The sequence below is a fragment of the Rhinoderma darwinii genome, chromosome 2 (genome assembly GCF_050947455.1).
Source record: "Rhinoderma darwinii isolate aRhiDar2 chromosome 2, aRhiDar2.hap1, whole genome shotgun sequence".
NCBI lineage: Eukaryota > Metazoa > Chordata > Amphibia > Anura > Rhinodermatidae > Rhinoderma > Rhinoderma darwinii.
In genome coordinates, this window is record NC_134688.1 from 256,420,238 (window position 1) to 256,438,523 (window position 18,286).

At 40.6% G+C, this 18,286-nt stretch overlaps 1 protein-coding gene across 2 annotated transcripts in view; it reads left to right on the top strand.

The window, feature by feature from the left end:
* The window catches only part of RIMS3 (regulating synaptic membrane exocytosis 3), a 139,009-nt gene extending 120,950 nt beyond the window's left edge, over positions 1-18,059 (top strand). For both annotated transcript variants that reach the window (XM_075853180.1, XM_075853179.1), the window contains exons 5-7: positions 7,625-7,726; positions 8,576-8,715; positions 9,940-18,059. In XM_075853180.1, the coding sequence (XP_075709295.1) occupies positions 7,625-7,726; positions 8,576-8,715; positions 9,940-10,152 (455 nt within the window). In that variant the 3' untranslated portion in view covers positions 10,153-18,059. The remainder of the gene's footprint in view (positions 1-7,624; positions 7,727-8,575; positions 8,716-9,939) is intronic.
* The last annotated feature ends 227 nt before the right edge of the window (positions 18,060-18,286 follow it).

Below are 18,286 nucleotides of genomic sequence, written 5' to 3' on the forward strand. Positions count from 1 at the left end.
CCTCTGTGGGAACATCAGGGACCAGAGACTCGTGACTTGCAGTGCTTTTTACAGACTTTACGTTCGATATTTGAGGAACCTGGGAGAGTTTCTTCTGCTGCTGCATCCTTACTGACCCTACACCAGGGAGATGTTTTCGTGGGCGAGTATGCCATTCAGTTTCGTGCCCTGGCTGCTGAACTAACCTGGAACAATGCAACGAGGCCTTGGTGGCCATGTTCTGTCTTATGGGATTAAAGACATGCTGGCCGCTCGAGCCTACCCTGGACGATCTCACCCTACTAGCCACCACGGTTGATACGAGGATCCGGCAGCGTTCCCAAGAGTTTCTCCAGGAGAGAGGATTTCCTAGGCTACTTTCCAAAAATCCCTACTGTCCTCTTCAGTTGTCCCACCAGAGGAGCCTATGTAGATGGACCGGGCCAAATTTTCTACCCAGGTGAGAGACAACGCAGACGCACTTCAGGACTTTGTCTGTATTGCGGCCTAGGAGACCAATGTTGTGTGTTTGTGTCCCCAGAGTCCAGAGAGACCCCAGTGCCTAGGATTGGTTGGAGAGACAACCCTAGGTGGAACGGTACCAAATAAAAGATTAAATTCTAAGCTGACCATTCCTGTGACCATAGTGTCCGGCGAGAAGTTGCACCGGGTTTCTGCCTATATGGACTCCGGTTCCATGGCAAACTTCATCTTAAAGGATCTAGTGGATCATCTCCAGTTGCCCACAGTTCCCCTGGAGACATCTTTGGCTGTTGCCTCGGTGAATGGACTGCTTCTGCCCAATCAGATTGTATCTGAGACCAAGCCGCTGAAGCTCCAAGTTGAAGCCCTTCACTCATCACTGATTTTGTTTCTTGTGTTGCCCAAAGCCGTCAATCCTGTTCTGCTGGGTCTGCCTTGGCTTCGACTACATGCCCCAGTCCTGGACTGGAATTCTGGAGAGGTTCTCCAATGGGGCTCCAAATGCCTCAAATCGCTGTCTGTTTCAGATCAATCCTGTCCAGCCTCCTCTGCATCAGTGAATGGCAGGATTACCCCCTCATTTTGCTCAGTTTCAGATGTCTTCAGCAAGTGGGAGGCTGAGACGTTGCCCCCACATCAGACTTATGACTGCTCCATTGAACTGGTTCCAAATGCCTCTCTTCCACATGGATGGGTATATCCTCTCTCCTTGCCAGAAACTCAAACCATGTCAACCTATATAAATGAGAATTTGGAGAGGGGTTTCATACGAAAGTCTTCCACCCCGGCCGGGGCCGGGTCTTCTCCGTTAAAAAGAAAGAAAGATGGATCTCTTCGACCCTGCATTGACTACCGTGGTCTCAACCAGATCACGGTCAAGAACAAATAACCATTGCCACTTATATCCGAACTGTTTGACCGTATACGAGGAGCCAGGATTTTTTAAAAATTAGACTTGCATAGGGCTTATAATTTGATCCGAATCAGTCAAGGTTACGAGTGGAAGACGGCGTTCAACACCTGAGACGGGCACTACGAATATCTGGTGACGCCCTTTGGAATGTGTAACGCACCCGCGGTCTTCCAGGAATTCGTAAATGATATCTTCCGAGATCTCCCCTATGTCTGTGTTGTAGTCTATCTCGATGATATTTACATTTTCTCCCCAAATCCATCGACTCATCGGAGGTATGTCCGTCATGTTGTGCTGCGATTAAGGGAGAATCGTCTATATGCCATACAGCGTTTTTTGGGATTCGCCAACGTCTACAGGCAGTTTATCCCAAACTTCTCATCACTGACGGCTCCCATCTCTACCCTTACCAAGAAGGGTGTGAACGCCAAGGTGTGGACTCCAGAGGCAGAATCTGCATTTAATAGCCTCAAGAAAGCCTTCACTTCAGCCTCGATCCTCCATCATCCTGACATGTCTCGGCAGTTATCTTGGGAGGTGGACTCTTCTCCTGTTGGTGCAGGTGCACTTCTGTTCCAGAGGAGCTCCAAGGGAAAAGCAGTAGTATGTGGCTATTACGCGAGACTTTTCTCCTCTGCAGAGCGCAACTACTCTATTGTGGATCGGGAGCTACTGGCCATAAAATTGGCTCTGGAGGAGTGGAGAAATCTGCTAGAGGGTGCAGCTCACCCCATCCTGATCTACACCGACAACAAGAACCTCACCTATCTCCAGTCGACTCTGCATTTGGGAACTTTCTGCAAATCTGACAACAGACCCGGTCCTCTATTTTGCTAGCAGTCGATTGCATGAAGCGAAAATCGGATATAAAAAGAAGAAGAGAGCTGCCTCAGTATCTTCCAGGTACCGAAGTCTGGCTCTCCTCATGGAATACTCGTTTAAAGGTGCCTTCATACAAGTTTGCTCCCAGGTTCCTCTGACCTTTTGAGATACTATAAGGGTATGTTCACACGGCCTAATTACGGACGTAATTCGGGCGTTTTTGCCCCGAATTACGTCCGAAAATAGCGCCTCAATAGCGCTGACAAACATCTGCCCATTGAAAGCAATGGGCAGACGTTTGTCTGTTCACACGAGGCGTATGTTTACGCGCCGCTGTCAAAAGACGGCGCGTAAATAGACGCCCGCGTCAAAGAAGTGACCTGTCACTTCTTTGGCCGTAATTGGAGCCGTTATTCATGGACTCCAATGAATAGCAGCGCTAATTACGGCCGTAATGGACGCGGCGTTCAAGCGCCTGCACATGCCGGTACGGCTGAAATTATGGGGATGTTTTCAGGCTGAAACATCCCCGTAATTTCAGCCGTAACGGACGCCCTCGTGTGAACATACCCTATAACAGATAAACCCTGTCTTCTATAAGCTTCGGCTGCCTCCTACCCTCAGAATCCCCAACTCCTTTCATGTGTCTCTCCTGAAACCAGTGGCCCTGAACTGTTACAGTAAGACTCCCAGTCCCGCAGTTGCTCCCTGTGGTTCATCTGATGTGGTTGAGGTGAGGGAGACTGCAAAAGGGTAGGAGGAAGGACATTCTATTTGGTGGACTGGAGAGGGTTTGGTCCTGAGGAGAGGTCCTGGGAGCCGGAAGAGAACCTCAGCTCTCATTAAGACGTTCCTCTCTCACTCTGGCCCCAAGAAGAGGGGGCGTAAGAGGGGGGAAACTGTAGTGTCCATGGCCACGGACCTTCGGGTATACTCACTCCACGGCGGCCGCAGTCATCGATCTGTGAGCACTGGCTCGCATCCCCTTCCCAGGAGACGCCAGCGCTCACTTCCGCTCCGCTCTGCTGTGTCCCATGGGAATCATCATCAATTAGCCCATGATTCCCCTGGACTATAAGGGCCCTGCCCCTTTGCTCATTGCCTGAGCGTTGTTAGTATTCCCATGTCAGTCTTGCAAATGGTCCCTTAGTGTTATCTTGTTCCCGTGCCCTGCTACCCGTATCCTGTATCTCGTGCGGTGTCCTTGTTCCTGAGCCTGTTAGTGTTGGAGTCATGTCCTACTGCACCTGCTGCCATCTGCCCGTCCAGTGTCCTCTACCACATCCAGTATTATCCACGTCTGGCGCAACCTGCTGCACCTGCTGTCATCCGCCACGTCTGGCGTAACCTTCCGCACCCACCTTCATCCGTGCTAAAGCCTCGGCCACTCTCTGGACTATTCAGGTACCCTAGACCGGGACTTTGTATTGATTGGGTGCTCTGTTGTTTGGCCAGCTGCCTCCCTGCTACGGTGGTGCGGCCAAGTGGGTCCACATACCCACAGACCGTGATACCCACAAGTTCTCAATAGGATTTAAGTCAGGTGAGGAAGGGGACCATGTTATTATTATTTCATCTTTAAGCCTTTACTGGCTAGCCATGCAATGGAGTACTTTGATGCATGCGATGGAGCATTGTCCTGCATTATAAATCATGGTTTTCTTGAAAGATGCAGACTTTTTCCTGTATCACTGCTTGATGGAAAGTGTCTTCTAAAAACTGGTAGTAGGTTTGGGAGTTGATTTTTAGTCCATCTTAAACACAAAAAGGTCCAACTATCTCATCTTTAATAATACCAGCCCATAGCAGTACCCCACTTCCACCTTCCTGGCGTTTGAGTCGAAGTGGATCCAGCCACGGGCCCATCCATCTGTTCTGTCATAAGTCACTCTCATCTCATCAGTCCATAAAACCTTTGAAAAATCTGTCTTCAGATATTTCTTGGCCCAGTCTTGACATTTCAACTTATGTGTCTTATTCAATGGTGGTCAGGTTTCAGGCTTCTTTACCTTGGCCATGTCTCTGAGCACCGAACACCTTGTACTTCTGGGCACTCCAGGGAGCTTGCAGTTCTGGAATATGACCGCACTGGAGGATAATGTGTTGCTGGTCGCTTCACATTTGATTCTTCTCAAATCTTTGGCAGTTAATTTGCGGTTTTTTTCTCAACACATTTCTTGTGACCCTGTTGACTATTTGCAACAAAACATTTGATGGTTCTATGATCACGCCCCAATATCTTAGCAATTTCAAGAGTGCTGCATCCCTTTGAAAGACATAATTTTTGACTTTTCAGTGTCCGTTAAATCCATTTTTATCCTATTTTGCCAGAGGAAAATAAGCTGCCTAATAATTTTGCACACCTTGATGTAGGGTTTTGATCTCCTTAGGCTAGACCCTCCCACAAATACACATCACCTAATATGCTTCATCCAATAAACAGTAAAGTTTATACAGCTTGGAGTTGGAAAATATGCATAAAAATTATGATATGGTCAAAATTCTCACTTGCCTAATAATTGTGCACACAGTGAAAGGTGGAAGTGTACCTTCAAGTCAGCAATAATCCCTGACATAAGAAGTTAAGCTGTGGACGTTCATTGTTACAGACACATGAATGAAATAGATACTACAGTGTTAGCAGTAAGTGGCTTTTAACAAATGCTGACTAATGCGTGATATTTAAATAGCTATGATGATGCTTAGCAAAAAGACATTTCTATTTTTAATTCAGAGAAAAATACAAAATAAAATCCATCAAGAAGTCTCAAAATTCTAACATACCAATCTATATTTAGTAGTCCCTGGGGGATGTCGCTCAGAAGGTGACCTTCTAAATGTGGGGACATCATCAAACTTTAATGTGAATCTTCATTTTGGTTATAAATAGTGAGGGGTCATACAGTTGAGACAGCAAAACTGGTCTATTGTAAGTCATTGACCTACATTCTCCTGTGCAAGGCCTGTGAGCACTACCTACTGTTTTGTTAGTAAAATTACAGTTTAAAATAAGAGCCGCTGATATTATGCACAAATATGAATCCAAATATTTATATTTATCAGAACTGAAGATATGAGAAAAAGTAGTGATCATTGTGGTTTACATTTTCCTGAGCCTCCTGTCCGTAATCCCAATACAGTCAGCCTCTCATCAGCCTGAAATGGCTGATAACAGGGAACTAACTGTATGCAGCACCCAACTGTCCCTTTTTATAAATTGTATTGACTTTATGCAGCAACATAATAGACTGTCAGTAATCCATGTTTATTCACTTTCTCTGAAGTCAGGTTCATTGTGCTCTACCCATAAGTAATATTCTACATTTTCATACAAACGATGAACAAGAATATCTACATTCCAGTACAGGGCAGCGTTAATCACTCTACAGTTCCTAAGAATTTTTACTACCCACATGTGTATCATATTTGCAAACATGCAAAGCAGATAAAATATGAATTTTACGTATTTACGCCAGAGCCAGCCTACCCCGAGAATATTGAGAAGAGCGGTGCGTCTTCAACTATCACTACAAACAGAATATAGACATAACCTTTAAGCATGTTGTGCCACTGATATGAAATAGACATATGTCTATGTGGACAACTAAAAGGAAACCAAATCGTAATTTTTGCCTTCATCTTCTGTAAGGGGCATTAAAGCCTTGGATCTGTTTAGCCATGGAGTCTTGGTGATACTTGTCATGTGCAGTATACTAGCCAGTCCCATTACAATCACTAAATTTAAAGCTATATTTTTTTAGTTGTTGTAAAATAGTTTTTTATATAATTTAATCCTGCCATAGCTATTCCCATAATGATCTTAACTTTGTTATTATTGGTATGATTATCAGAGTAATATATACACATATACTATATGGCTAAATGTATTTGGACGTCCCTTTTAATTAGTGAGTTTAGGTGTTTCAGCCACACCCATTGGAAACAGGGGCATAAACCTATGAAATCTCCATAGACAATCATTAATAGTGGTATGGGTCGTACTAAAGAGCTTAGTGACTTTTAACGTGACATCATCATAGAATGTCACCTTTACCTCCTATCAGTACATGACATTTTTGATCTGTTAGATCTTCCTCGGTTAACTGCAAGTGCTATTAATGTAAAGAAAAAGTGTCTAGAATTAGCCATAGCTCAACTACAAAACTGTAGACCATGCAAAGTCATAGAGTGGGGCTGCTGAATGCTGAAAAGTTACATATCCTTTGTTACATCACTCACTACAGAGTTCCAAACTGCCTTTGGAAGTGACATCAGTACAAGAACTGTAGCTTTATGAAACGGGTTTCCATAGGCGAGGAGCTGCACGCAAGCCTAAGATCACCATGTGCAATGCCAAGTGTTGGCTAGAGTTTTGTAAAGCATGCAGCCACTGGACACTCAAGCAGTGGAAACTTCTAATCTGGAGCGTTGAATCTCGTTTCATTATCTGGCAGACCATTTGGTGAATCTGGGTTTGGCAGATGCCAGGAGAATGCTACCTACCAGCATGCATATTGTAAAATTTGGTAGAGGAGGGATATGGTGAGATAAAGATCTGGGCCCGTTTTCCAGGGTTTGTGCTAGGCCCCTTATTTCCATTGAAGGGTAATGTTATTGCTACAGCAAAGAAAGACATTGTAGACAATTGTATGCCTCCAACTTTGTAGCAACAGTTTAGGGAAGGCCCTTTTCTGTTATAGCAAGACTGTGCCCATGTACACAAAGTGAGCTCCATAAAGCCATTGACAAGTTTGGTTTGGAGGAACTCGAGTGGCTGCACAGAGCCCTGACATTGAACACCTTTGAGATGGATTGGAACGGATATTGTGATCCAGACCTAGACATCCAATATCACTCCCTGACCTCACAAATGCTCTTCTGGATGAATGGGCAGAAATTACCACAAACACTATGTAACATTTTTTTAAAAAAATAACCCTTATTAGCAGAGTTTGGGGCTGTTCTAGCCGCAAAAGGGGGCCCAACTCCCTATTAATGGGTACAGTTTTCGAATGAGATGTCCAATAAGCTCACATAGGTGTGATGGTCAGGTTTCCATTTACTTTTGTCATATAATGTAGCATCACGTACATGGTACTCTGCAGCGAAATGTTTCCAACATGTCTGATTAAATGGCTAACCAATGTAATTGTTTTTAACAAATGAATGTAAAACTATCATTTTGTTGCTAATGAAAAAAATCTGTCCATCTTTGTAACAAAATCATCCTTGCAAACAATTGAAAATTGGTACAATTATGGGTCTATGAAAACCAAAAGGATCCAAGAAACGAACCAAGTTCTTGCCTCATGCAGCTAAAAACGTATGAGTTAAAGTGGCCAAGAGTCTTGTACATGTCATTTTAACTTTTATACTTGTGCTGTTAAATAAAACCAATCCTGTTTTTTTTGTTTTTTTTCTTTAAAGGAGATGTAAATGTTGCAATGGTAGACCGGAACGGCCAACTTGAGGTGGAAGTGATCCAGGCCAGGGCTCTAACTCCAAAACCAGGTTCTAAGACAATACCAGGTAAAGAGCATTTCTCTCTGAAATACAAAATTCCCATTGAATATATGTCCTAGAGTTGCATATATTGCATACTTTAATCAAATACTTAAAGTTCAGCAGACTAGATAGACCTATACTAGTGTTAGAAATCGCGCTAGAGAAAATAGACAATACAAATAAACTCATGACATAGCCAGATAGCTCAACACAGTTCTATATAATATAATCCACTCTTCGTTATGACAACCACTTTTAGAAATTGTTTACACAGTGCAGTTTTGATGCAGTTTTTGATGTGGATACTAAACAGAAGAGGAAAGACTTGTACTTCTTCTTAGGCCTCATGCACACTCACGTGGGCCGTCATACAGCCGCTAACGACGGATCTGTGAAACACGGATCGCACACGGATGGCTTCCGTGTGCAGTTCGTTGTTTCAACGGACCAAATTAATGAAATGTTCCGTCAAAAACAGAAACTACTTTTTTTGTCGGAACGACCACACGGTTCCGTTAAAGCAACGTCAGTGTGCATGGCCCCATAGAAATAAATGTGTCAGTGTGTTATCCTCAAAAAACGGATAGCACACTGAAGAAATTAACTGAAGTGGGCATGAGGCCTTATACTTCTTCTCTGACTAAAGCAACTCCTGGACAACCCCTTTCAAAGGTGGCACCGCATAGACTTCCAGCCTTCAGCGCTTACTGTGGCTTGGACATGGAGTATTTTTTATTTTATAGTTACTATTTAACACTAGTAGTTGTTTATGTCCAATTATTTTATTTTTTTAAATATTGCATCACAATCGCACACTCTCAGTCTCCACTTTTCTAGTCCTTTCTTACTGTCTTTTTCATCTTATACGCACAGCCCCATACATCAAGGTCTACCTGATAGAGAATGGAGCGTGCTTGTCTAAGAAGAAGACCAGAACAGCTAAAAAAACATGGGACCCAGTATATCAGCAAGTTCTTCAATTTGATGAAGGCCCACAGGGGAAGGTATTACAGGTAAGGTATTGTCCTCCTGAAACATTATGCTGGTTCATTCGTAAACAACTTTACAAACATACTTTGATAAAGAAAAGTGGTGAGGTTCAGTTAAAACCAGAGAAACAATGTTTTATTATTACAAAAAAATTAATTGTTTAGCAGTATCTAATATGTGTACTTTATCCATGGTCTGATAAGTGGAAGAATGACTTTTTCTTTAAATATGCCACCCTTTTGCCAAACAACACGCTGCATCTCCACATGGGAGGGGGGGGGGGATTAATTATTTTGTGGCTTTGGGGTACTATTTTTTGGGTGTAGCATGTATAAATACATTTTTTGGCTTAGGGAGACTTGTACATATAGCTCATTGGTAACAGAGATTTAATTCCAGCTAGCCACCTGATTAGATCCATACATAAGCAAATGTAAAGAAGAGACATTTTGTGCCCCACTCCACACCACCATCTCAGCTATTCCATGCACTATGTAGCTACGTCTTAAACAGTTATAGCTATATTATAGAGGATATCCACCTAAAATGGTGGAAAAAAACCAAACCCTAGATATTAGAAAATGAGAAGATATTATAGTCATGAAGTTATGATAGTAAATTGACAGTTTTACCATCAGTTCCTGAGAAGGTAATTCAGAGGTTAAAATCAACATGGCTGCTCTTCCTGCTGTCTCTTTTGCAACAATGGCTGAACATAAAAATTTTAATATCTCTGTTAGTAAAGAAAACATAATTAAAAACTTACTTCTGATTTACAGAAATATGGACATCTTTATGTTTTGGGTAAAATTGAGATTTTTTACATTTATATATTTCTAAATATAGGTTAAATATTGTGGACTTTTGTGGCAGAGTCTTGTTAAATGTGCTAGATGAGCCCAAACTGTTGTTTAGCAACCCCCCCCCCCCGTCTATTATATGTATCCAATACTTAGAAAATATCTTGAGCCAGGTGTATGTGTGCCCCCCACCGTTTTATCATCTGCAACATTTTCAGCTGCCTAGGATGAAAGGTTGGATGCACTAGTCAGCTCAATCTTGTGGATGTCAAGTACCAAGTTGCAATATCTCCTTGGGCGTGAATACGTTTGTTACTATTCTTACACACAAATTCATAACTCTAATCTTAGCAAAATAAGTGCTGCTCATGTCCCTGCTCTTTACATGTGACCAAAAGTTCTTCTGTTAATACTCATGAAAGAGGACCATTTGTGTACCTTCTGTAGGTAATTGTATGGGGAGACTATGGCAGAATGGACCACAAATGCTTTATGGGGATGGCACAGATCCTACTTGAAGAGCTTGATCTAAGTTCCTGTGTCACAGGCTGGTACAAACTATTTCCCACTTCATCACTGGCAGACTCAAGCATTGCTCCTCTCACCCGACGGCTATCACAGTCCTCACTGGAGAGCTCCACCAGTCCATCCTGCACTTAACCTGTGGAGAAGGAAGAATTTGTTCCAATTTTTCCTCCTTTTCCTGAAGCCTAATCAATCACCTCCCTCTCCATAGCACCAGACCTACACCATAGACTGGTTATTAAGGGCTCTGGAAAAGGAAGGATAAAACCGTGGCTTAGGACCCCGTACAAAAAAAATATATATATAAAAGCTGCCAATTAAATCCTACTGCAAAAAAAAGTATATACAAAATATATATATATCTATATTATAATGACACATTTAAGAGACTGTTATATTTAATACACAGCACTGTATTACAGAGGAACCAAACAAACAAAGGTACAACATTCAGAATATAATCAGCAAAACAGCCCTATGTCACCTCGAAAGGTCTATAAGGGTGACAGATTAACTGCCTTGGCAACATTTCCCCTGCTGGAGTAAGTGTATGCCAATGCATTGCTCCAGCACTATGGTATGTTATATGTAACAAAAAAGCACACACCCTATACAGCACATATATCTCAAGCTATGGTAAATACACAAGATTATATGAGCCCTTTGCATTGCCGATGTTTTGCTGCTCCTTGTTCTTGAAAGCAGTGCCCCTTCGTACCAAGCTGTCATTATAGTTCTCTCTATTTCCTACCACTTACCCTCCTCAGGCAGCAAGAGAGCTGGATGTTATAAAGTTGGCAACTGTGATATCATGTATATTTCATACAAAGCTATATACACTCATAAGAATGAATGCATTTACATCTATCTATACTGCAAATTATATTTTTTCAGGTACCAAAATATTTTTTTTTCAACTTTTTTGCGTTTTAAATGGAATGTAGCATTTTAACGTGCATTTTGCTTCCTGAGGTTTTACAAAAAGAATTGCAAAAAGGAACCTGCTACTTCTTCTCTATGTGTTCTTTTTGCAGCACAGATAAGATATATATATATATATATATATATATATATATATATATATAACTGCATGTAGCTTTTCGTGTAATAGCACAATACATCCAACTAATTAATTTTCTTTAAGTGCTTTAAACTTTTTGCTCTGCACTGAACTTTTAAAACACAACCAGGAAGACCTGCTATGTGCTTCTTTACCACAACAATGATGTTTCTCGCAAACAACCTTGGATGGCTTAGGAGTGCAATGTGATGTGAGAAACAAAGCTTGATAGCAGATTCCTAGGATTTATAGTGCTAGCCTGCCCGATCAAAGATCTCCATGGCATTATCTGTTTCGAAAAGACATGAGAGTTGTCTGCATTCATCCTTTATGTCCAGAATTACAGTATCTCATACGCTTATATTAAATGTTCATTTTCATCTATGGTAAGCATTGGACAGTTTCCAGTGAATAAAAGAAAGACACATGAAAGCAAGCCACATGGATACCGGAATACAAAAGCATATATGTAGCATGTGATCTCATGTAGCAACGGATATTGTTTCTTAAAAGATGTCTACTGTAAAAACTCAGGGCTGAAAAAGACATGGGTCTTCTATGGAACTCTGAACTTTCTCTAAACTAGACTACATCCTTCTATTACTATTCCAACACAAAGTCTGCAGATTGTTGTTTCACCAGGATGATGGATAAGAGTCCCACGTATTCCTTAAAAAAGCAGTACATGGACTGATAAGGGAAATACAGAAGCGCTGCAAGGATCGTCAAGGTAGTCACACTGTAATGCAAGGCAAGAAATGATTCCCCTTTGTGTTGTGATATAGACACCATAACACAGTAAGTATTTTTAATCTTCATATGCAGTGGCGGAGGGGGAATTGTATTCCTAAAATTAGACAGGAAAAAACCTGTGGTGTTCACAAGCCAAACCACTATGATGTAGACAGAATTTTACGGGATATCATCAATATCATGAATTCAAAGGATTCTCTAGAGACGATCGCAGCAAATATTATTTCACATCTTATGTTTATTTAAAACTCCAAAGCTTTAACTGTTATTTGCAAATGACATGATCCACACGGCCTGTGAATAACATACAGTCGTGTTGTGAGCTACCACAATGTTCTCGGACTCCTAGAAAGCGGTTTTCATGTATGCCAAATATAGGCAGAAATAACAATTTTCAGTGTTTAATGAGAATAAAAAGTTTGCTGTCAAAGACTACCATGAAACTGGTGATAAACACACATATAATTGAACTTCTATGATGGGCAAATTTTCACCTGTTCTGACTACCCAAGTATTTAAAGGGCATCTGTCACCTTCTGCACACATTGGAATAATTCTGTTTAAAAATCTTTTTAATTTTTAATTTACAGTAAATAAAAATACCAAGGATAAAACTTTGCAATTTTTACGAACACGCAAAAGACGTGGCCAGCAGCTATTTTCCCCTCCCTAAACATTCATACAAGACTTTTAAACAAGGTTTTGGCTTATTTGGTTTATTTCCCTGTTTGTACAGCCTGGGAGAGCACTAAAGAAGAAACTGGACAAGACATTTGCACACGTGGCGCTTCGACAGAGCCTGGCCAGTGTAAATGTATTCAAAATGTCACCACCCATTGCATATTTGCAATAGACACTGATAATAAAAGCAAAAAAAAATAAAAATGGAAGGTGACTGGTTCTCAACAAACGGACTAGCATTGAAACTTAAAAATGTGAAGAGAATGTTCATAACACAATTCCTGTGTGTACGCTGCTTACTTATGACCATTCTAGTAATGAATACATATTAAATCATTCTACTCTGTCATGATTTAGTGCAGCCAGTCTATTGCATTAAGAAGAACCTGTAATGATACATGATACGTCCTCGTGCTGCTATCGTCAGCATTGATCAGTGTCCAGTTTTGTCTGTGAGTTTCCCTTTATAACAGAGTAAAAAATATGCAGTAACCCTTATGAGTCAGTAATTGGGTTTCTATGTCCAATGTTATGTGCACATGTATGTATTTGCACTGTTTAAGGAATTACTGACCATATTAAAGACCAGTACCACTACATGAACTGCATACAACGAGTTTAATTAGTATTCTAAACCTTTGAAGAATCTATGTTTATTTCTCTTTTTGCAGCACTTAGTGTAGTGAACCCCTTGATGTTATGTAAGGGTGACTACCATGTGATTACATGTAGATTTATGTACCTAAGTGGTCACAGGAATATCTGTCTGCTGGAAAATAGACTCCAACTCTGCTCCACAGTCTTGCTTTAGGACCCTTGCACTACTAGAAAGGAAGCATGAGAATAGTGCAAAGGGTTGAAGAAAGCTTGGTTGACACGTATGGAGAAAGCATTTAAAATGTAATGCAATTGTGGTGGCATTTAGATGCATTCGCCATAAGATTAATTGCCCTTAATATTAATTGGCTCCAGTGTATGATGTGGGACTGATCTATGAGTGAGGCCATACAGAATTGGCAGTAGCATTAGTGGCAGTGATCAATGGTTATCAAGTTTCTTCTTGGTTAAACTGCATAAAGTTCATTCATGTTGACTGTACTAAAATGTATTAGATGTAAGATAATTGTTGGAGTGGTAGAAAGGGTTACAACATGCTTGCTCTTTGATAGATAAGATTTAGAACATAAGGAGCTTTATTGACTAAGAGCAGATGGAAATGGTAAAAATTAAGAAGAGGCTACTAAACAAGCATTTGCAACTTCAGTACATACCAACGCATACCTTCAGCTCTTAATACTTGATGCACTTATCCACTAATACAATCTATTAAGGAGGCACAATTGATTAATATTTCATATCTGAATAATTAAGCTGCTACATAACATGTAACATACATAGATGTAGACCATAATTTTAAGACCTATAACGGTACAGTCACATGTGGCCTATCAATGTAATACCCCAATATTTTGCCCATAGGATTACTGTAATGTCGGGGTAGGGAGACAGCCAGGGGAGCCCTAATCTACCCGCCACTCAGTCCCTGCCTACTTGAACGGCCCGTCCTAGGCGACGGCGTACAACTGGGCGACGGTCCCTATGCTCAATATGTGTAAGACAGACAAACAGACAAGGGTACACAGAAGCTAAGGGAAATTGGGCAGTTGCCCACGGCAACACCGTGAGCAACAAGAGTAGTGAACGAGCCGAGTCAAACCAGGAGTGTATGAAGTACCAAACGCAGAGCAGGAGAGTAGTCTGTAAAGCCAGGGTCAATTTGAAGCAGAGGTCAATAGTACTAGCAGGAACAGTAGAGCCAGGAAACCAGACAGAATCACAGGCAAAGGAAGAGCAGGAAATGAAGATATAAATAGACCGAGGGCAGGAGCTAGCTCCGTCTGGCCAGGCTGTGATAGGTTCTCCCACTCCTCAGCCTACCAGCCTGAGTGGTAGCAGATGGAGTCACTCTATCAGACTTAGAAGCAGATGCGTCGACACAGAAGCTGTGTCTGGCAGATCCTTTACAATTACATTGTAACGTTTTCTGCAGCTGATTTTTGTTTTTTGAGTCAAATACGCCACATGTGACTGCACCCTTTATCTCTTGCAGATGTTCGCAGGGAAATAGGGCACACAAATCTGTAAATGTGCAGCACCCACTCCTCAGGAGTGTTCTGCTTCATACATCCAGAGTGTAAATTAATATAAGGGGAAGCGTGACGCTGCAAAACACAGTATAGACGATAGATTAAAAATAAACAAATATTTGCTTATGGTCTTATAAAAATGTGCATTTATTTTTTTTAGCACATGAGAGACACAATGTGTTAAAGGCAATTGCATAAATAGCGGTTCCCTAGATAGCAGATTCAAATTACCCGTCAACAGAAAAAAGGTCGTAATTTACATATCTAAATCTTATGAAAAAACTGTACTGGGTGTTCATTTGTGCGGGACTTGGTAGTGTATACTAAGCTTTTATAAGACTATAAAATATATCTCCACAGGAGAATAAATTAAATAAGATAAAAACGGTTTTTGATAGCAAATGACTCAAATGCTAGATAATGGATGGTCCCCTCTGTCACATATACAACTATATTTAAAAGATATGAAGGAAAAGCACTCAATTCTCAGCAGTGAAAATACCAGCAATTTAAATAGTCTAGTAAATATAAATCATAATTTATATGGTCTGTTTAAGAGTTTGCCACTCATAAATATCAACCAAAGCACAAAATCCAAAGATAAATTAGGAACACTTGCTTGTACCTGCTTTCTCTTGAAATTCTAGAACAAGCTGTTAGCGCCGTACATGTATCCAAAACAAAAATCTGCAACAAATGAAGTTTAATGGAGTATTAGAAAACCCCAATAATACAATGCAGGAATACCACATTTCTGTCACTTAATATTGCCGGACTCCTCACAGAAAACGACTTGTATTATAAGTAAATAGGTAGACCAAAGCGACACTCTAAAGAGAGAGCAGTTCGTTAACTCACTTGCACCTAGTCACCTTAGACTCTGTTCACATTTGCATTGGTCATTTCTGTTGTCCTGCTCCATCATAGGAGCAGAACAACGAAAATGACAGCAGTGACAGATCCATTACCTGACGGACACTAACCGCGCCTGACGAAACCCATTGACTAACTGCGCTTCCAATGCAGATGTAAACACAGCCTTCTTTGGGCATGAGGTTTTTTGTGCCTTAGGTCTCAGAACATCAATTCCTAATGTGGTTTGTGGGAAGTAATGAGAGAAATTTGATAATAATTTAGCCACATATGTAATTCCTTCCCACAGTTCCCTTTGCTTCCTTAAGTCTAAACTGATAGATAACCGAGGTTTTGACCATATTTTTTAACTTGCGGCCGCATAGAGGCCTTATATGAGCGTTTTTAATGATCTTAATGTCATTTGCCGTCCATTCTAGCAGGACCACCTCCAGTAAGATTAAGGCATTACAGGTGCATCTATGACGGTGAGTCACTATAACAGCGGGAGCCCAGCTGAGTTTACAAGCACATATTGTATTATATCCTCATTAAAGCCTCTTTGCAAACTTGCTAACTAATGCTTCACAGTTAAATTGAATCCAGGGAATAGAAAAAGTTACAAAGACCATCACTTTTCACAGGTGCCTAGGAAAATCTCTGTTAATCAGCAAAAAAATGGTAGTTAAACAGTGTTTTTTCTTCACTATGTCAGCAAAAGATATAGAAGCGGCATTAAAAATTGGAGGGGGTGGGTGCGACAAAGGAATGTGAGCTTCGGAAGACATAATTTACTATAACAGGTAGCAAGCTCAACATAGTTCTGTAAGAAGTTTGTTTCAACCGATTTCCTTCCCTAATATAGACAGAATAAGTATGGTCAGGCTACACAATTTTTAGGACTTTGAAAGAGTTAGAAATTACATATTTACATATTTTTGTATTTATACATTATTTAATGAGATTTGAGATAAAATAAATTATCAGCAGGAAATATAAGTGCCTGAGTTATCCTCTTGTGTGATATCTTAAAGGGGTTGCCTCATTTTGACAACCCTATTTTATACGGAAACCAGCCTGGTATCAGCTAATGGGTTTAGTTTTCATACATCAAATGTAACACATGGACAGGCCGGGTCCGCCAGAGTGAGAGACACGGTTTATAGTGGCTCTCTGTTCTAGCTCAAAGAGGAGATCCGAATAGGACGTATATGTGCTTTAAAATGGGAGATGCCCTTTTAGTTTAACATTTAGTTGCTGTTCGGCCTCCAGCACAACCACAAATGGGAGCCAGTCCTGTGCTCATAGATCTTGTCACTTAGTTGTACTAATACCCTGAATAGCACATAAATTCATATTGCTATGAACATTCCATTACAATGTGAATTTGAAGGCCATTAAGGTTATGGGCAAATGACAACCACCAAGGGCTGCAGCTATGGGTGCCATTACTGGTAGGCACCCAGCATCTGTTACCCTTGTAGGAGGCCAGGGTGACATATGGTAGAGCTGAATATTTAGACATCACGCATGATGACAATTCAGGGGCTATACTTCCAGGCAATTCTTCTCTTAATGTAACTGGGCAGAAATATTTACTATTCGTAATGAGAACGCAGACATGCCCTGCGTTACCAGAGACACCCTGCTGCCTTACAGAATTGACAATGTATAAACCATTTGATATACAAGAAAAAACTGCTTTAATTTTTTTTATTGCTGCCAGAAACACTATAGTGATATTAATACAGCAGCTTGGGGGGTAAGACTGTGGTACGGAGTTTCTTTTCATACAATGCACCAGCAGTTTGCAAGAGCAGTATATAGGGCAAGTTAAAAAAAAGCATAACTTTAGATAGCACAAGTAGTTCTAGCTGTCAAACAGACCAAAAAATGGTCTCACCCACTTCATAGACCAGCGCCTTAACAGCAGGTATAGTCACGAAGCAGCAAGAATCCGGCTGGCTGATTGATCCTGTCAATGAGGCCACATGACAATCCTGGTATCAAATACAGAATAGAGAATTGTTCGCATAGCTCTGGCTAAAACAGACTGCCTCTTCTATATACAGAAGTGCCCTCCTTTCTGGCTCACTGTTGAATGTTTGTAACGCTTTAATGCTCTGAATGTGGTATCACACAGTTCGATACCTGCTTTTATTTGTAAAGCTTTGTGTATGGCAAAATAAAAAAAATATTGAAAAAAAAAAGTACAAATATTATATAAGTATATATAAAAAAAAAAAGGCCAAGTATGTGATGGATAATGTTTGTAATACAGCAAATGGGAAATCAGATGTTTATGATAAAAAGGGAAACCTGCATTTTCTACCTGTGCTCTGTAATGTTTTATAGACGTGGTCTTTACTGTCAAATCCTAGTATTTTTGTGGTTTTCATGCAGCAGGACTGATGACTATTAAAAAAAAAAAATGCACGATTCTTCTTTTTGTAAAATATTCTTGCCAATTTTTGAAAAAGGAGATAAAATGTGAGCACATTTGGATGGTTAGCTTGTAACGCATGTATTCTGGCAACCAGAGATGAATAAATACAATTAAAAAAAATTCTCCAGCTTGTTTCTTTTTCTTTTTTGTAAGATTTGGTATCTTTGTATTTGACTTTGGCATGTCCTCTTGGAAAAAAGACAGCATAATAAAATATATTAGGCCCAAGCTTAAAACCATTTATCACTGTTTTGAGAATATGCTAAAGGTCCATGCATACAGATCTTGTTTATGGTGCCCATAGAAATGCGTGGGAATTTTTCACACGAG